At 36.3% G+C, this 16340-nt stretch overlaps 2 protein-coding genes across 2 annotated transcripts; both read right to left on the minus strand.

The window, feature by feature from the left end:
* Nucleotides 1–745: 745 nt before the first annotated feature.
* Nucleotides 746–6796, minus strand: LOC117324520. The gene is made up of 5 exons (XM_033880424.1): nt 6462–6796; nt 5922–5949; nt 2716–2928; nt 2066–2181; nt 746–1171 (listed from the first exon to the last, which is right to left on the minus strand). Exons 1-5 carry the CDS (start codon nt 6633–6635, stop codon nt 881–883), a joined length of 822 nt encoding a protein of 273 aa, XP_033736315.1. The 5' UTR covers nt 6636–6796; the 3' UTR covers nt 746–880.
* A 2759-nt stretch (nt 6797–9555) lies between these two features.
* LOC117322865 lies at nt 9556–16032 on the minus strand. Its single transcript, XM_033877800.1, has 5 exons — nt 15395–16032; nt 14400–14427; nt 10877–11089; nt 10356–10471; nt 9556–9917 (listed from the first exon to the last, which is right to left on the minus strand). The coding sequence occupies exons 1-5, from the start codon at nt 15575–15577 to the stop codon at nt 9774–9776; spliced, it is 684 nt and encodes a 227-aa protein (XP_033733691.1). The 5' UTR covers nt 15578–16032; the 3' UTR covers nt 9556–9773.
* Between the last annotated feature and the right edge of the window lie 308 nt (nt 16033–16340).

Below are 16340 nucleotides of genomic sequence, written 5' to 3' on the forward strand. Positions count from 1 at the left end.
ACTAATACTTATCACATTTGGTGACCCGGATGGGACATGCGAGGAGTCTTAAAGTGTGAGAAGAAAGCTCGCGTTACTTGGCTGCTTGTCAATATACCTAGTGGTTTCGTTATCAATACCTGTGATCCGATTTTGCGAACGTGATATTGTTTGAATATGACCTTGATCGTAAAAACGGGTGTCATTGAAGATGTCGAAAACACCTTTCTAGCGCACGTTTCCGTTTCTTGCACATTTACAAAGATTTTTTTTCGGGGGGGGGGGGGGGGGGGGTCCTCGTTTTAGGATAATGAGCTAGATGTTAGGTTCTGCTGGCACGTCATGAGTCTCTACACATCTGTATGAGATGCAGACTGAATAATCTACATGCTACTTGGCTGAACAGAAACAGGTTAAACAGATATAATCATTTTGAGATACAAAAATAACTTGATGAACTACACAACCGTTTTTCCTATAAGAGAAATCACGCCTTCATGGATGACGCAACGCTTAACAAGTTGATATCATTATAAAGGTACTTTTATGTTTAACTCGGGACCTCTAGCTGACCTAGACTGTCACTGTATACCGAATATGCTAGAGATATTAGCCGAGTCTTAACTGTTTCTGAATAGGTTACACAAGTCTATGGTAAGTGTTATAATGATGGCCACAGTGGAAAAACCTGTTCCTGTTGATGATGATGATTACTAATGATTAGTGTTATACAAGCTTTGTGAAATATGAAGAAATACACTCATAGGAAGAATAAATCAGAATATTGGCTAATAGCTTTATTAAGCTTATATAAGACATTAGGTCCAACATGACAAATATGACGTCTCTTATACCATTTCATGGTTGTAATTTCAATAATTCGATACCATCGCCACCCTCGTTATACCGCCATAACTGGCGTTGACGAAATGTAGTGATATAACGAGGGTAGACTGTACAATGCCAGACATTTATAAACGCTGACGTAGTGTTCCGCTACTTCATATAAAATACAGCCGTGTTTTGTGTGATAAGCGTGTCCTTCCATCATCAGGTCCATGAGGTACTCGTCGAGAGGCTGTACGGCTTTACACACGTTACTGACGTTCTGTCCATTCTGTACGAACAGTGGCAGTGTGTTGAACATACCGTCTGTGTCGTCAGCGTCGTCCACGCTGGTGAAAACTGTCACCTGTAACATCAGTGATAGACTTAATATCATAATACTACATATCGTCAGCGTCGTCCACGCTCGTGAAAACTGTCACCTGTAACATCATTGATAGATTTTATATCATAATACTACATATCGTCAGCGTCGTCCACGCTCGTGAAAACTGTCACCTGTAACATCAGTGATAGACTTAATATCATAATACTACATATCGTCGGCGTCATCCACGTTGGTGAAAACTGTCACCTGTAACATCATTGATAGATTTTATGTCGTAATACTACACTGTATACATATATAACAGTTTGTTTATAGATTTTGAGTTTACACCATAACAGTGAATTGTCTTTTTAATTACTACTTTTACTTGTTTTTTTTTTAATATAAAATATTGAAACGATACCACGTCACATGCCGAAGAAAACACGTCACCTTATACCACTACATTAAATTGTCAGCTCACTGATATTTTTTTATATGGTACAATAAAGAAGCATGCCCCAACCTCCAGGTCTGGCATTCCATGGGGTTACCATGCTGTTTCAGTGTTTCTTAATCTTATCATCAGAGGGTATTAACATGTACATAAATACAAACTAATAAACAGGATTACAACTCTACCCAATGACATCACGTTTACTATATCTCCTACCCTAGTTCATCAACGTCACTTAACATAAGGAACACAGAACAAAAGATTGGACTTTCCTTCAATATTGCAATGTTTGAATGTGGAAAATGTTAAGTTAAAGTATTCCTTAAAGTTAGGGAATAAACCGGTAACAGGATATTGCAAAGAAGCATTCAATTAACGCAGCATTCAAGATACCTAGAAGTCAACTTGTTATATTGTCCTGGATGTATTTCTCAAAAATGTTTTCTTAAAAGCTTCATTAGTTTGATAAAGCTTACTTTCCGACAGTTCTTGTTTTTGTAGAGATCGACGTTCGCATCCGACTCGGCCCTCAAGCCAAGGACTGTGCTTGCCTCTTTAGCCCAAAGTTGTTTGAAATCTTCCCATGTCATACCTATAACAGAATAGCAGCACTGCAGCTTGTTACTATTTTGTAATAGTTACATATACGTGTATAACCATACAATTAATGTTAATAGTTTATATGACGACTTCTGATGTTTCTATTATTTGAATAATTTCTCTCGTGGAAATACATCCCTGGTAACAATTAAGATTAGGCTCCATTTCTGTAAAATATGACGATGGAGAACAATATGATCACGAGATCAAATTGTACATGTAGCATAAATCTGAGGTAACGACTAATGAACTACATCGATACTCGATACATACTGTACAAATATGTATGCTACAATCAAATAAACAGGTAAAAGTCTCTGCTGTTGAACTACGCGTTAACGTTCAGGCAAGTTGATGTACTAAAAACACGGCTCTAACCCGGATACAACCCATGTGGTGACCCAATGAGATCGAACCCCGGCGGTCTTGGTGATAGACGATGCGTTATCCACTGCGCCACCCATCCGCAGGACTTTAAAGATATAACACAGTGTGACATTTTAAAGTCCGACTTATCGTTACATACCATGATAATCTATTGTCAGCTCATTCCAGTAAGTAAACTTTTTGCTGAGTTTACGTGGCGATGGTTTACAGAGATCCGTGTCCACGTCTAACACATTCTGAGCGAACACTTCATAGTCTGTCAGGGGTGTACACGTTATGTCACCTATTCCAAGCGATACTAAGTCCGAGATGAACCTCTCCAGCAGAGTTTCGCCTCCCGATGTCTCTACCACTGTAAACACCATAAAACACCTCTGTCAGTGATTATGTAGGAGAATGTCGCTGGATAGCTTTACTTAAAATGATATGTTACCATCTTATATTTATTTGGTTAACATTTAAAGGCTATTCGTCACAGTTGGACACTTGACCAATCAAGTCTTTTGGTCTGAGGTTGATAAGAGGCATAATGACATTATATATCACATTATCGATTAGGATGAAGTGGTACCATGTCGTATTGACAATGACCTTGAGTGTACGTTATATTGTATGAAGTGGTACCATGTCGTATTGACAATGACCTTGAGTGTACGTTATGTTGTATGAAGTGGTACCATGTCGTATTAACAATGACCTTGAGTGTACGTTATATTGTATGAAGTGGTACCATGTCGTATTGACAATGACCTTGAGTGTACGTTATATTGTATGAAGTGGTACCATGTCGTATTGACAATGACCTTGAGTGTACGTTATATTGTATGAAGTGGTACCATGTCGTATTGACAATGACCTTGAGTGTACGTTATGTTGTATGAAGTGGTACCATGTCGTATTGACAATGACCTTGAGTGTACGTTATGTTGTATGAAGTGGTACCATGTCGTATTGACAATGACCTTGAGTGTACGTTATGTTGTATGAAGTGGTACCATGTCTTATTGACAATGACCTTGAGTGTACGTTATGTTGTATGAAGTGGTACCATGTCGTATTGACAATGACCTTGAGTGTACGTTATATTGTATGAAGTGGTACCATGTCGTATTGACAATGACCTTGAGTGTACGTTATATTGTATGAAGTGGTACCATGTCGTATTGACAATGACCTTGAGTGTACGTTATATTGTATGAAGTGGTACCATGTCGTATTGACAATGACCTTGAGTGTACGTTATGTTGTATGAAGTGGTACCATGTCGTATTGACAATGACCTTGAGTGTACGTTATGTTGTATGAAGTGGTACCATGTCGTATTGACAATGACCTTGAGTGTACGTTATATTGTATGAAGTGGTACCATGTCGTATTGACAATGACCTTGAGTGTACGTTATAGTTGTATGAAGTGGTACCATGTCGTATTGACAATGACCTTGAGTGTACGTTATGTTGTATGAAGTGGTACCATGTCGTATTGACAATGACCTTGAGTGTACGTTATGTTGTATGAAGTGGTACCATGTCGTATTGACAATGACCTTGAGTGTACGTTATGTTGTATGAAGTGGTACCATGTCGTATTGACAATGACCTTGAGTGTACGTTATGTTGTATGAAGTGGTACCATGTCGTATTGACAATGACCTTGAGTGTACGTTATATTGTATGAAGTGGTACCATGTCGTATTGACAATGACCTTGAGTGTACGTTATATTGTATGAAGTGGTACCATGTCGTATTGACAATGACCTTGAGTGTACGTTATGTTGTATGAAGTGGTACCATGTCGTATTGACAATGACCTTGAGTGTACGTTATGTTGTATGAAGTGGTACCATGTCGTATTGACAATGACCTTGAGTGTACGTTATATTGTATGAAGTGGTACCATGACGTATTAACAATGACCTTGAGTGTACGTTATGTTGTATGAAGTGGTACCATGTCGTATTGACAATGACCTTGAGTGTACGTTATATTGTATGAAGTGGTACCATGTCGTATTGACAATGACCTTGAGTGTACGTTATATTGTATGAAGTGGTACCATGTCGTATTGACAATGACCTTGAGTGTACGTTATGTTGTATGAAGTGGTACCATGTCTTATTGACAATGACCTTGAGTGTACGTTATATTGTATGAAGTGGTACCATGTCGTATTGACAATGACCTTGGGTGTACGTTATATTGTATGAAGTGGTACCATGTCGTATTGACAATGACCTTGAGTGAACGTTATGTTGTATGAAGTGGTACCATGTCGTATTGACAATGACCTTGAGTGTACGTTATGTTGTGACACCTTTATAAGTGCTCTACTTTTGTGATAACAATGTAATGTTATATATATAAGAATACTTTATTTCAATTAGTGTCCCGAACGCACTCTAATATATATATATCCTCCCGAAACCGAATGCCTATATCCTTACATAACAAATTCAGTTGATATATTATAATATAAAGTGACGTTGATAAACTGTAACTGTTTACTCAATTAGAAAAGTGCATAGCTTGAATAACATTTCCTTTGAACTGTGACTTAGTTATGTATGTGTTTACATATAATGTATTTGGATAAAGAAAATGATAAAGAGTAGAGTCATATATATATAGTGTCCTCGATACTCTCAAATGTCAATGTTGGATTATAATTTCTCCTCCTATTTATAAATATCTTTTACCATAAGGGTATTGTAGGAAAATCAGTACAACATGAACATAGTGTCTGGCACAAATAACTTGAATGTTTATACATCTATCTTTAATGATGGAATGTTAATGTATAAATTCATATGATCATACTTAATATAGTGCAATGCAAATTGATACTCTAAACTGTATAGATCCTTCCATAGAGTGACATACAAGAACAGATTAATAATGCTATTTCTGTACAAATTGATACTCTAAACACGTATATATCCTTCTATAGAGTGACATACAAGAACAGATTAATAATGCTATTTCTGTACAAATTGATACTCTAAACTGTATAGATCCTTCCATAGAGTGACATACAAGAACAGATTAATAATGCTATTTCTGTACAAATTGATACTCTAAACTGTATAGATCCTTCCATAGAGTGACATATAAGAACAGATTAATAATGCTATTTCTGTACATTATATAATGACCTGTGAAGGCGTGGGTTTTATACATAATATCGGACATGTTAATGTTTTTTAGTGTCTCGTAAGTCTGATAAGGTTGGATATTTTAACGTATTCTATGTAGGTGATTTATGTACTTTTTATGAATTTAGAATGTGTGACATTTAACTAAAATATATCTTATCTTATCTTATAATGTAGAGTGTCGAAAACTTACCTGTAACAACGCGAGGCTCACCTGTTACCTGTTTGTAATCAGAAAAGGTATCACTATTGTATGATAGAAGTAGATCCCTGCGCTTTCATGTAAATATAATAATTATCTATGTTCAGCTGCTTGTTTCTTACAAAATCAGTCACAAACAACTTAACAAATATGTATAGCTCGAAATGGCCGTTTATTACAGCATTTATCATCCAATTCCTTCAAACCTTACATAATATCAGGTAATTGCATAATTACTACCTAATTTCATCATGTTACATATAAATGTAAGGTAGACAATTATAACTGACTGATGTAGGTGATGGGGGAATCTGGCCACAATGCAGACTGTGATGTCAGTGAACCCAATTTCAACCTTGTAACTTCAATTGGGTCACAGACATTGCAGCCTGCATCCCCCACCCGCAGTAAATAATATAATACTTATATATATAACATATACCATAAATGTTCTCGTATGTAATATTCCTTATTGAAATACGTTAACTACAAAATAAATCGTAAATATATATAATTGTTTGAAGATGTTACCTTGAACTTGTGAATTGTTCTAAATGTCGGACTCCCATCACGACATTCCCCAGTATCTAGCGGGAAAACCCGTTGTACATCATCTATGATCCCTTTAAAAGTTTTTCCTTGCATTCTGGTTATACAAGTTCCATCAATTCTGATGTCCAATAAATACAACTGTGTTTTCGACATTGTAGTAATCCTGTAGATAACGTTGAATTCCTAGCTAGAGGATATACGATATAGTCCTTCCGGATCTGAACCAGAAAATGACACAATTCGTGGTTATATACCTGCCTCGCCGATCCTACCACACACGTCAAGATAACGGCCAGTGTGCGAATACAACATCCGGGTAGGAGCAGTTTACTTGTCACAATTTATTTATTCTATTGGTTGCTCCACTGTACTAGGGCTGTGTATAGTAAAGACACGGTAAAATAACCTCTAACTAGCACCTGTTGATCCACGTGTAGATTTGGAATATAAAACAACATCCGCATATGTTGCGGTTTTGTGGTATATATTACAGAATTCGCCGTAACTGCGTAACACATACTTGTCCAGTCGGAGAGACTTGACACGATTCTCTACCTCACGATTATATATGTATGGACTGTAGGTTTGTTATTGGTGTTATGTCCCATTGGTTATAGTTTGTGGTGTATATACTACGATTTATTTAATGAGTTGTCACCAAAAGATGCTTACTTCCCCGGAACGCATGGTCCTATTCTCCTGAACTTCACCATACAAACATACATTTTGTTTTTATTTTTGCCGTCGTTTTATCGAATGAGAACATAACTTTGGTTTCTATGTCAGTAGTCTGTTGCTGTTCTTATATAATACATGTACTTTGACATAAAGGATTCATAAGGCTTTATAAAAAGGCACTAAGGAATTTGTCACAAAATACAAATCAAAACGATATATGCAACTGTAATCATTTGGAAAGCTTTGGGAGAATTTGTGTATAAAAATGATGTGTGTATTTGTTCTCAAACCAGTATATGTGTGCGTGCAGGTAATCAGGTTCTGCAATGTGTATGTATTTATGCAGGTATGTACATGCCTGAGAGATAAAATATTACGTTCACGTGAACTGTGGTAGTTCAAGTTCATGGACAAAACTACAGACGAAAAGATTATACACCCACGACAGCAATAATGATTTTTTTTAAACAGGATGGAAGATAATGGAGCATATTACTGGCTACCTCTGGTACGTATATGATATAGGGGCTATATGCTAATTTATCATGATGTACATCCGAGCTAATCGATAATTCCTTAGGTTAGATAGTTTTGAACCTCATATTTCTGGGATATTGTAAAGTTCAACTTCAGGCCGTGGGCTGATACTCGTGACCTTTGATTCATGTTTGTAGACACGAAATGATCTACTAAAAATGTTGTGTTGACGGGTCTCCAACTACACTGTCTCTATTACTTAGTATTAGCGTTTGGTCCTCCGGTCTCTAAGGCTCTGTACACAGGTTTCTGTACGAACACTGGGACAAATCAAAATCTGGAAATTTGGTATGGTGATGACTTATAAGTCCTTTATTATAGTACAGCGTCACTAGAGAAGTGGGGTCATGTTAGTCAAAAGGTATGGCACTTCCGGGTTAAAGTCACTGATAGATATAGGGTAAGTCAGTTGTATGTAGCCGATTTAACATTGAAATAACCAATAAAATGTTTCTTCATTATTTTTCTGCTGTTTGAAATATGTATTCTGAAGAAGTAGCTGCTACAAGTATCAATGTTTGTACAGGGAAAATGCTGAAGCGTCCTTTTAATTTTCACTATGATGTCAAATTAAACTGTTTATATCACCTTGTCATTGTCAAAGATAATTCAATTCAGTGATGGAATGGAATTTACATCCCGTGTTTACGACTTTGAACCTGTGTAAAGGTGAATTACAGGTAAGGTGGTAATCCCGACAGGTACAGGTCTCCACACGTGTATAAGTTCAACTTTTTTTTTATAAGTTCACAGGTACACAGGTAACAGCGGACAATAAAAGCGTTAAATGCATTCCAGAAATTTTCTTCGCTGCATACAAGTATTACATAAAATCACATCTTACTGTTCAACATTATTATTTTAATGAGCATGCGTTCGTATTTCGCGAAAAGCGCAATTGTTTTTCTAACAAATTAAGCACCACTTAAAATGTTCATTATAAGGTCTCTTGCCGAAATTCTGAAATTGACGATAATTTTCTTCACTTTCATTGTATTACTCATCATTATACCATGGAACGTAGGGGAAAATAACTCCTTTACATCACCATGGCGCTATCCAGTGGTAGAGAGCCCTGTGGTTGACTATATTACACATGCTTCCTCACAAAGTCAGATAATACCGACAACATACGAACGCAATTGTAACCCAGAATGATAAAAAGGGGGAAAAGAGAATAATGTTTATTGACGACACCTATAATGCTAATCTATTTACAAAATGTAGGTCAAATCCAGGTTACTTCATCCCCAAGATTGCATCTAGGATAAGAACAACGGAACCACCAGGCGTATCAACGAGCATAGTATATGTCTGAAGCAAGGAAATGGAATATTGGATGCTTATAATAAAGATATAAGTTCAAATGTCAGTTTAGGAAATAAAGATGTTTTTAACATAATTTTAACTTTAATGGTATACAACAGTATTGTTACGGATGTTTATGATTAGATTTTATATATAATTCGTATACTTTCAGCTTTACTGGCCAAGGAAGCGGTCCTCAGCTGTTGTCATTACGAAGTCGAACTCGGGTTTCATTGAAACCAATACTTAACTACGCATATGGAACGAATAGTCCCAAGATATATATGTTATCAATGATGTTTTACATCTTAATTCAGCAAAATCGTTTTGATGACAAATTGTCAAATCTTAAAATATCTTAGTAGACTATCGGAGAAATATTCAAATAGTTTTTTTAGCCTATCGTGAATTTAGGGTCCTGAGATGGCGCAATTGTTTAGGTTACCAAACCCACGCATTAGGCTCAACTAGTGTTCTCAAGGCTCTAACAATGTAATGGAAGTTCTTGGCTTGTATGCACAATGAAAAATAAATAATAACTTCATTAAACATTCAGTAGGAATATGATTTATTAGATTTTTGTTTTTTGTGTTGTTGTTTTTTTTATGCCAATACAAAATAGTTTATCCACCTTAACACAATATGATATACTTCACACGTAACATGCGAACTTTATTGCAATCTCTTCAAGAGTTCGTTGAGCAAACTAATATCGTGAATCCTCACTAACACACGTGTTAGTAGTTTGGTGACGGGCCTGTCGCTCCATCAGGACATTTTACAGTATCCGTCGAGAGGTTGTACGGATCTACTGACATTGCTGACGTTATGGCCATTATGTACAAACAATGGCAGCCCGTCGAACATACCGTCGGTGTCGTCAGGGTTGTCAACACTGAGAAAAACCATCACCTGTAACACCATTGATCATTCTGAATTAAGGGAGAATTCTCTCGTTATGTAACATTATTAACAGGAGTTTTTTGAGTTTTTTTTCCTCCTCAATATAGACTGGATGATGGACAATACCATACACACCATCTCAGATAAGCTGGCGTTACAATTGACAAAACATAATATGTAACATGAAATTAAATGGCCCCAATGGCCATGCGAAATATTTAATGAAATCCCTCATTTTACATTTGTAAATTATCATTTAATGAAAAACACTACATTGAACACTGCTCATTGTATGAAAACGTACACTTTTTTGGACACGGCTGTCTACATTTTGTAGAAATCATTTAGACCGCAATGTTGGACACGGAAAGATATAGAAAGCTGGTGTTTGATGCATACATAATAAAATGCTATATCGTCAGGTTTCATTACTTTTATCAAACTTACCTTTCCACAATTCTTGATTTTAAAGATATCAACATTCACGTCGTTATCTCTCCTTAAACCGAGGACTGTGCTTGCCTCTTTCATCCAAAGCTTTTTGAATTCTTCTGATGTCATTCCTACCAAAGACAAAAACAAAATGCATATGTTATACAATCTGTATCATTATTTACATCAAATTTATTCCATTTTTCGCATGTTTCTAATTGTTATTTAAATAGTTCCGCTTCCTATTCCTGAGTACCTGGTCTTGTACATACATATCTAGCTTTGTTTGTATTTCGTCCTTGTTTTGAAGACATTGAGTTAGAATTACAGCTCAGTTATGATGTTCATATTGGCTTCTCTTACGTTATTCTCGGGGATGGGAGAAAATTGAGAAAATTGCTTACCTTTATTACTTCAACAAAGGTTATTTCTTATTTGGTTCAAACTTATGGTAAAACCGCGAACAATTCAACTACCGAAAAGTTACAACCTTTACGTAATTAAGAGAATGAATATAAACTGATATGGTAACGTACCCTGGTAACCAATAGTCAGCTCATTCCAGCTAATGTATTTCTTGGTGAGTTTATGTGGCGAGGGCTTACAGAGGTCAGGATCGACCCCCAGCACTGTCTGAACGAATACCTCATAGGGTATGAGGGGTGTACAGGTCACACATGTTATACCAATGTTTACAAGGTCCGAGAGGAGCTTCTCCAACATAGCTTCGCCTCCTGATATGTTAACAACTGTAAATATACAGACATGTTTTAAATACCAATAATTCTAGTCTACATGGGCGTGGTTATAATGCTGTGCATGTTGAATGTTGAGACAAGTAAGAAACACCAATGGCTTCGAGTCAGCCATCTTTGAATTTGATGTGTTGTATTATCTCATGTGTTGTAAGAATCTCTTATGTTAAGAGTCACTAGCCTTTCGTTACGATCACAGACGACTGCTATAGAGAAACACTACGTGGTATTAGGTTTTATTCAATATTGGACCTTTGTCTTATGTTATGTAACATAAAAAAAATATTATTTAAATTGTTAAAATTACGAATATGTAGTTAAATGTTTCTTGTGAAGTACTCTACGAAGTCCTTTCAACATGTCTTGTATCGTATTAACTAAACATATTGTATGTTATATGCTGCAGTGCTACAACTGATGTTTACGTATAATAGACATAGCAGCAACAAAGGGTCATGTCAGGTAGAATTTGAATATATATGACAAATATGTTTTGTAATTGCAATCAATAAATTATTGCTAAGGAGTAGGGAATCGATAAGATGCAGACTAGAGTTGTATATCGGAAATAGAATGACTTACTGCGTGGTCCTTTGTACACATCCTGTAAGGATACGATATTTACTCAGTATACAGTATCTATGTCGGAACCTACAGTATATATGTGTACAGTATCTATACTGGAACCTACAGTATCTATACTGGAACCTACAGTATCTATACTGGAACCTACAGTATCTATGTTGGAACCTACAGTATCTATACTGGAACCTACAGTATATATACTGGAACCTACAGTATCTATACTGGAACCTACAGTATATATGTTGGAACCTACGGTATCTATACTGGAACCTACAGTATCTACACTGGAACCTACAGTATCTATAGAACCTACAGTATATATGTTGGAACCTACAGTATCTATACTGGAACCTACAGTATCTATGTTGGAACCTACAGTATATATGTTGGAACCTACAGTATCTATACTGGAACCTACAGTATCTATGTTGGAACCTACAGTATCTATACTGGAACCTACAGTATCTATACTGGAACCTACAGTATCTATACTGGAGCCTACAGTATCTATACTGGAACCTACAGTATCTATGTTGGAACCAACAGTATCTATACTGGAACCTACAGTATGTATACTGGAACCTACAGTATCTATGTTGGAACCTACAGTATCTATACTGGAACCTACATTATCTATACTGGAACCTACAGTATCTATGTTGGAACCTACAGTATCTATAGAACCTACAGTATATATGTTGGAACCTACAGTATCTATACTGGAACATACAGTATCTATGTTGGAAACTACAGTATCTATACTGGAACCTACAGTATCTATACTGGAACCTACAGTATCTATGTTGGAACCTACAGTATCTATACTGGAACCTACATTATATATGTTGGAACCTACAGTATATATACTGGAACCTATAGTATCTATACTGGAACCTACAGTATATATACTGGAACCTACAGTATCTACACTGGAACCTACAGTATATATGTTGGAACCTACAGTATCTATGTTGGAACCTACAGTATCTATACTGGAACCTACAGTATATATGTTGGAACCTACAGTATCTATGTTGGAACCTACAGTATCTATGTTGGAACCTACAGTATATATGTTGGAACCTACAGTATCTATGTTGGAACCTACAGTATCTATACTGGAACCTACAGTATCTATGTTGGAACCTATAGTATCTATGTTGGAACCTACAGTATCTATACTGGAACCTACAGTATCTATGTTGGAACCTACAGTATCTATGTTGGAACCTACAGTATCTATGTTGGAACCTACAGTATATATACTGGAACCTGCAGTATTTATACTGGTACCTACAGTATATATGTGTACAGTATCTATACTGGAACCTACAGTATCTATGTTGGAACCTACAGTATCTATGCTGGAACCTACAGTATCTATACTGGAACCTACAGTATATATGTGTACAGTATCTATACTGGAACCTACAGTATATATGTGTACAGTATCTATAATGGAACCTACAGTATCTTTACTGGAACCTACAGTATCTATGTTGGAACCTACAGTATCTATACTGGAACCTACAGTATATATGTTGGAACCTACAGTATCTATGTTGGAACCTACAGTATCTATGTTGGAACCTACAGTATATATGTTGGAATATACAGTATCTATACTGGAACCTACATTATATATGTTGGAACCTACAGTATCCATACTGGAACCTACAGTATCTATACTGGAACCTACAGTATCTATGTTGGAACCTACAGTATATATACTGGAACCTGCAGTATTTATACTGGTACCTACAGTATATATGTGTACAGTATCTATACTGGAACCTACAGTATCTATACTGGAACCTACAGTATATATGTTGGAACATACAGTATCTATACTGGAACCTACAGTATCTATACTTGAACCTACAGTATATATATGTTGGAACATACAGTATCTATACTGGAACCTACAGTATATATGTTGGAACATACAGTATCTATACTGGAACCTACAGTATATATGTTGGAACCTACAGTATATATACTGGAACCTACAGTATCTATACTGGAACCTACAGTATATATGTTGGAACCTACAGTATCTATACTGGAACCTACAGTATATATGTGAACCTACAGTATCTATACTGGAACCTACAGTATATATGTGTACAGTATCTATACTGGAACCTACAGTATATATGTGTACAGTATCTATACTGGAACCTACAGTATATATGTGTACAGTATCTATACTGGAACCTACAGTATATATGTTGGAACCTACAGTATATATACTGGAACCTACAGTATCTATACTGGAACCTACAGTATATATGTTGGAACATACAGTATCTATACTGGAACCTACAGTATATATGTTGGAACCTACAGTATATATACTGGAACCTACAGTATCTATACTGGAACCTACAGTATATATGTTGGAACCTACAGTATCTATGTTGGAACCTACAGTATCTATACTGGAACCTACAGTATCTATACTGGAACCTACAGTATATATACTGGAACCTACAGTATATATGTTGGAACCTACAGTATCTATACTGGAACCTACAGTATCTATACTGGAACCTACAGTATATATGTTGGAACATACAGTATCTATACTGGAACCTACAGTATCTATACTGGAACCTACAGTATCTATACTGGAACCTACAGTATATATGTTGGAACCTACAGTATATATGTTGGAACCTACTGTATATATGTGTAAAGTATCTATACTGGAACCTACCTGTAACAATCCGGGGCTCACCAGTCACCTGTATGTAGAATAGAAAGAGCAATATGTAATGTCATAGAACAGAACACGATGTAACATTTTTACCTGATGTATAACTATATCAAATATTAAAGTTACTGAATTAATTGAAATCTGTTATCAGTGCACCTCTCTTATTAGATTTTGATTCCTCCGCCATCGCTTCTGGAGTTCAGAACTTTTAGCTCCTAGCATCATTGACCAGTCCTTAAACTACGAACGACTGTGTGATGTACCTAGAAGGACCAAACAGTTGTATGATGTACCTAGAATCACGGAGAAGTCCTGGAAGGACCAAACAGTCGTATGATGTACCTAGAATCACTAAGGACGGAATACTAGAAGGACCAAACAGTCGTATGATGTACCTAGATTCACTTAGAGGTCATAGAAGGACCAAACAGCTGTATGATGTACCTAGAATCACTAAGGACGGAGTACTAGAAGGACCAAACAGCTGTATGATGTACCTAAAATCACTAAGGACGGAGTACTAGAAGGACCAAACAGCTGTATGATGTGCCTAGAATCACTAAGGACGGAGTACTAGAAGGACCAAACAGTCGTATGATGTACCTAGAATCACTAAGGACGGAATACTAGAAGGACCAAACAGCTGTATGATGTACCTAGAAGGACCAAACAGCTGTATGATGTACCTAGAATCACGGAGAAGTCCTAGAAGGACCAAACAGCTGTATGGTGTACCTAGATTCGCTTAGAAGTCCTAGAAGGACCAAACAGCTGATTGAAGCAGTGTTGGGTCATGATTCAGCAGTTATTTATCTATTACGATATACAAAGATGCTTTTCATTCAAGTTGTGTGACTATTATTCAATCGTCAAACATCACTTAAATGTTCAAGGCGGACTGTACAAAAATAAATATACATATCTCAATCTGATTAAATATGTTGTTCATAACGAACTTTATTCTTTAACATTAAACAATGGTATGACAGACGTACCTTGAATTTATGAATCGTCTTACATACACTTGCTGGTTTGCCGCCCTTCTGGTCCCCGGCTTTTTGTGAGAGAATCATGTTCACAGAGCTTAAGATCTGTTTCAATGTTTTCCCCTTGCATTTAGTTAAACATGCTTCATCGATTTTGATATCCAGAAAATACGATATTGCTGTATCCGACATTGTAGAATTCCTCTAAGTAAGACTATGTTCAGAGATCGTAGGTAGAATCTGGATACCGTACGCCACCTCCGGATCCTGAAACGAGACTGACACAACCCGTGTTAACTATGTCCATTAAATACACACCCGTGAATACGACACCGCCCAAACCATTTCTCTACTGGTTTGTACGGCCCCCATCGGCAAAGGTCAGTGAGGACGTTATTCACATATGTTTACTTTACTATATATTCTTTAAAGTATAGTCTACGGTAAATTAAAATAAACTGAACATACGGACCAATGTATAGTGTTATTAGTTTTAATTTTAATTATGTTTTATAAGATCGACGAATACCCTGGGTACAGCATTGGTAATTCTACGTCATTCAATCGATAGTCAACTTGTCTGAAACTTCAATCGATAGTCAACTTGTCTGAAACACCAAGCTGTGTACAGCATTAGTAATTCTACGTCATTCAATCGTCAGTCAACTTGTCTGAAACTTCAATCGATAGTCAACTTGTCTGAAAATTCTACGTCATTAATGCTATCTGAATTAATCAGATCAGTTTTGTAGGATTATCTGAATTAATCAGATCATTTTTGTAGGATTATCAAGATTAATCAGATCATTTTGTAGGATTATCTAGGTTAATCAGATCATTTTGTAGGATTATCTAGGTTAATCAGATCATTTTTGTAGGATTATCAAGGTTAATCAGATCATTTTGTAGGATTATCTAGGTTAATCAGATCATTTTTGTAGGATTATCAAGATTA

Source organism: Pecten maximus, chromosome 3, assembly GCF_902652985.1.
Source record: "Pecten maximus chromosome 3, xPecMax1.1, whole genome shotgun sequence".
In the NCBI taxonomy this organism is placed as follows: domain Eukaryota; kingdom Metazoa; phylum Mollusca; class Bivalvia; order Pectinida; family Pectinidae; genus Pecten; species Pecten maximus.

Excerpts from the sequence above, each read along its gene's own strand:
- LOC117324520 (XM_033880424.1), bottom strand. The coding sequence starts at position 6,635 with ATGTCGAAAACACAGTTGTATTTATTGGACATCAGAATTGATGGAACT. Across the intron at positions 2,929-5,921 it reads TGAGCCTCGCGTTGTTACAG|TGGTAGAGACATCGGGAGGC; the intron begins GTAAGTTTTCGA and ends TGGTGTTTACAG. Across the intron at positions 1,172-2,065 it reads AAAACAAGAACTGTCGGAAA|GTGACAGTTTTCACCAGCGT; the intron begins GTAAGCTTTATC and ends CTGATGTTACAG.
- LOC117322865 (XM_033877800.1), bottom strand. The coding sequence starts at position 15,577 with ATGTCGGATACAGCAATATCGTATTTTCTGGATATCAAAATCGATGAA. Across the intron at positions 11,090-14,399 it reads TGAGCCCCGGATTGTTACAG|TTGTTAACATATCAGGAGGC; the intron begins GTAGGTTCCAGT and ends GTATATTTACAG. Across the intron at positions 9,918-10,355 it reads AAATCAAGAATTGTGGAAAG|GTGATGGTTTTTCTCAGTGT; the intron begins GTAAGTTTGATA and ends ATGGTGTTACAG.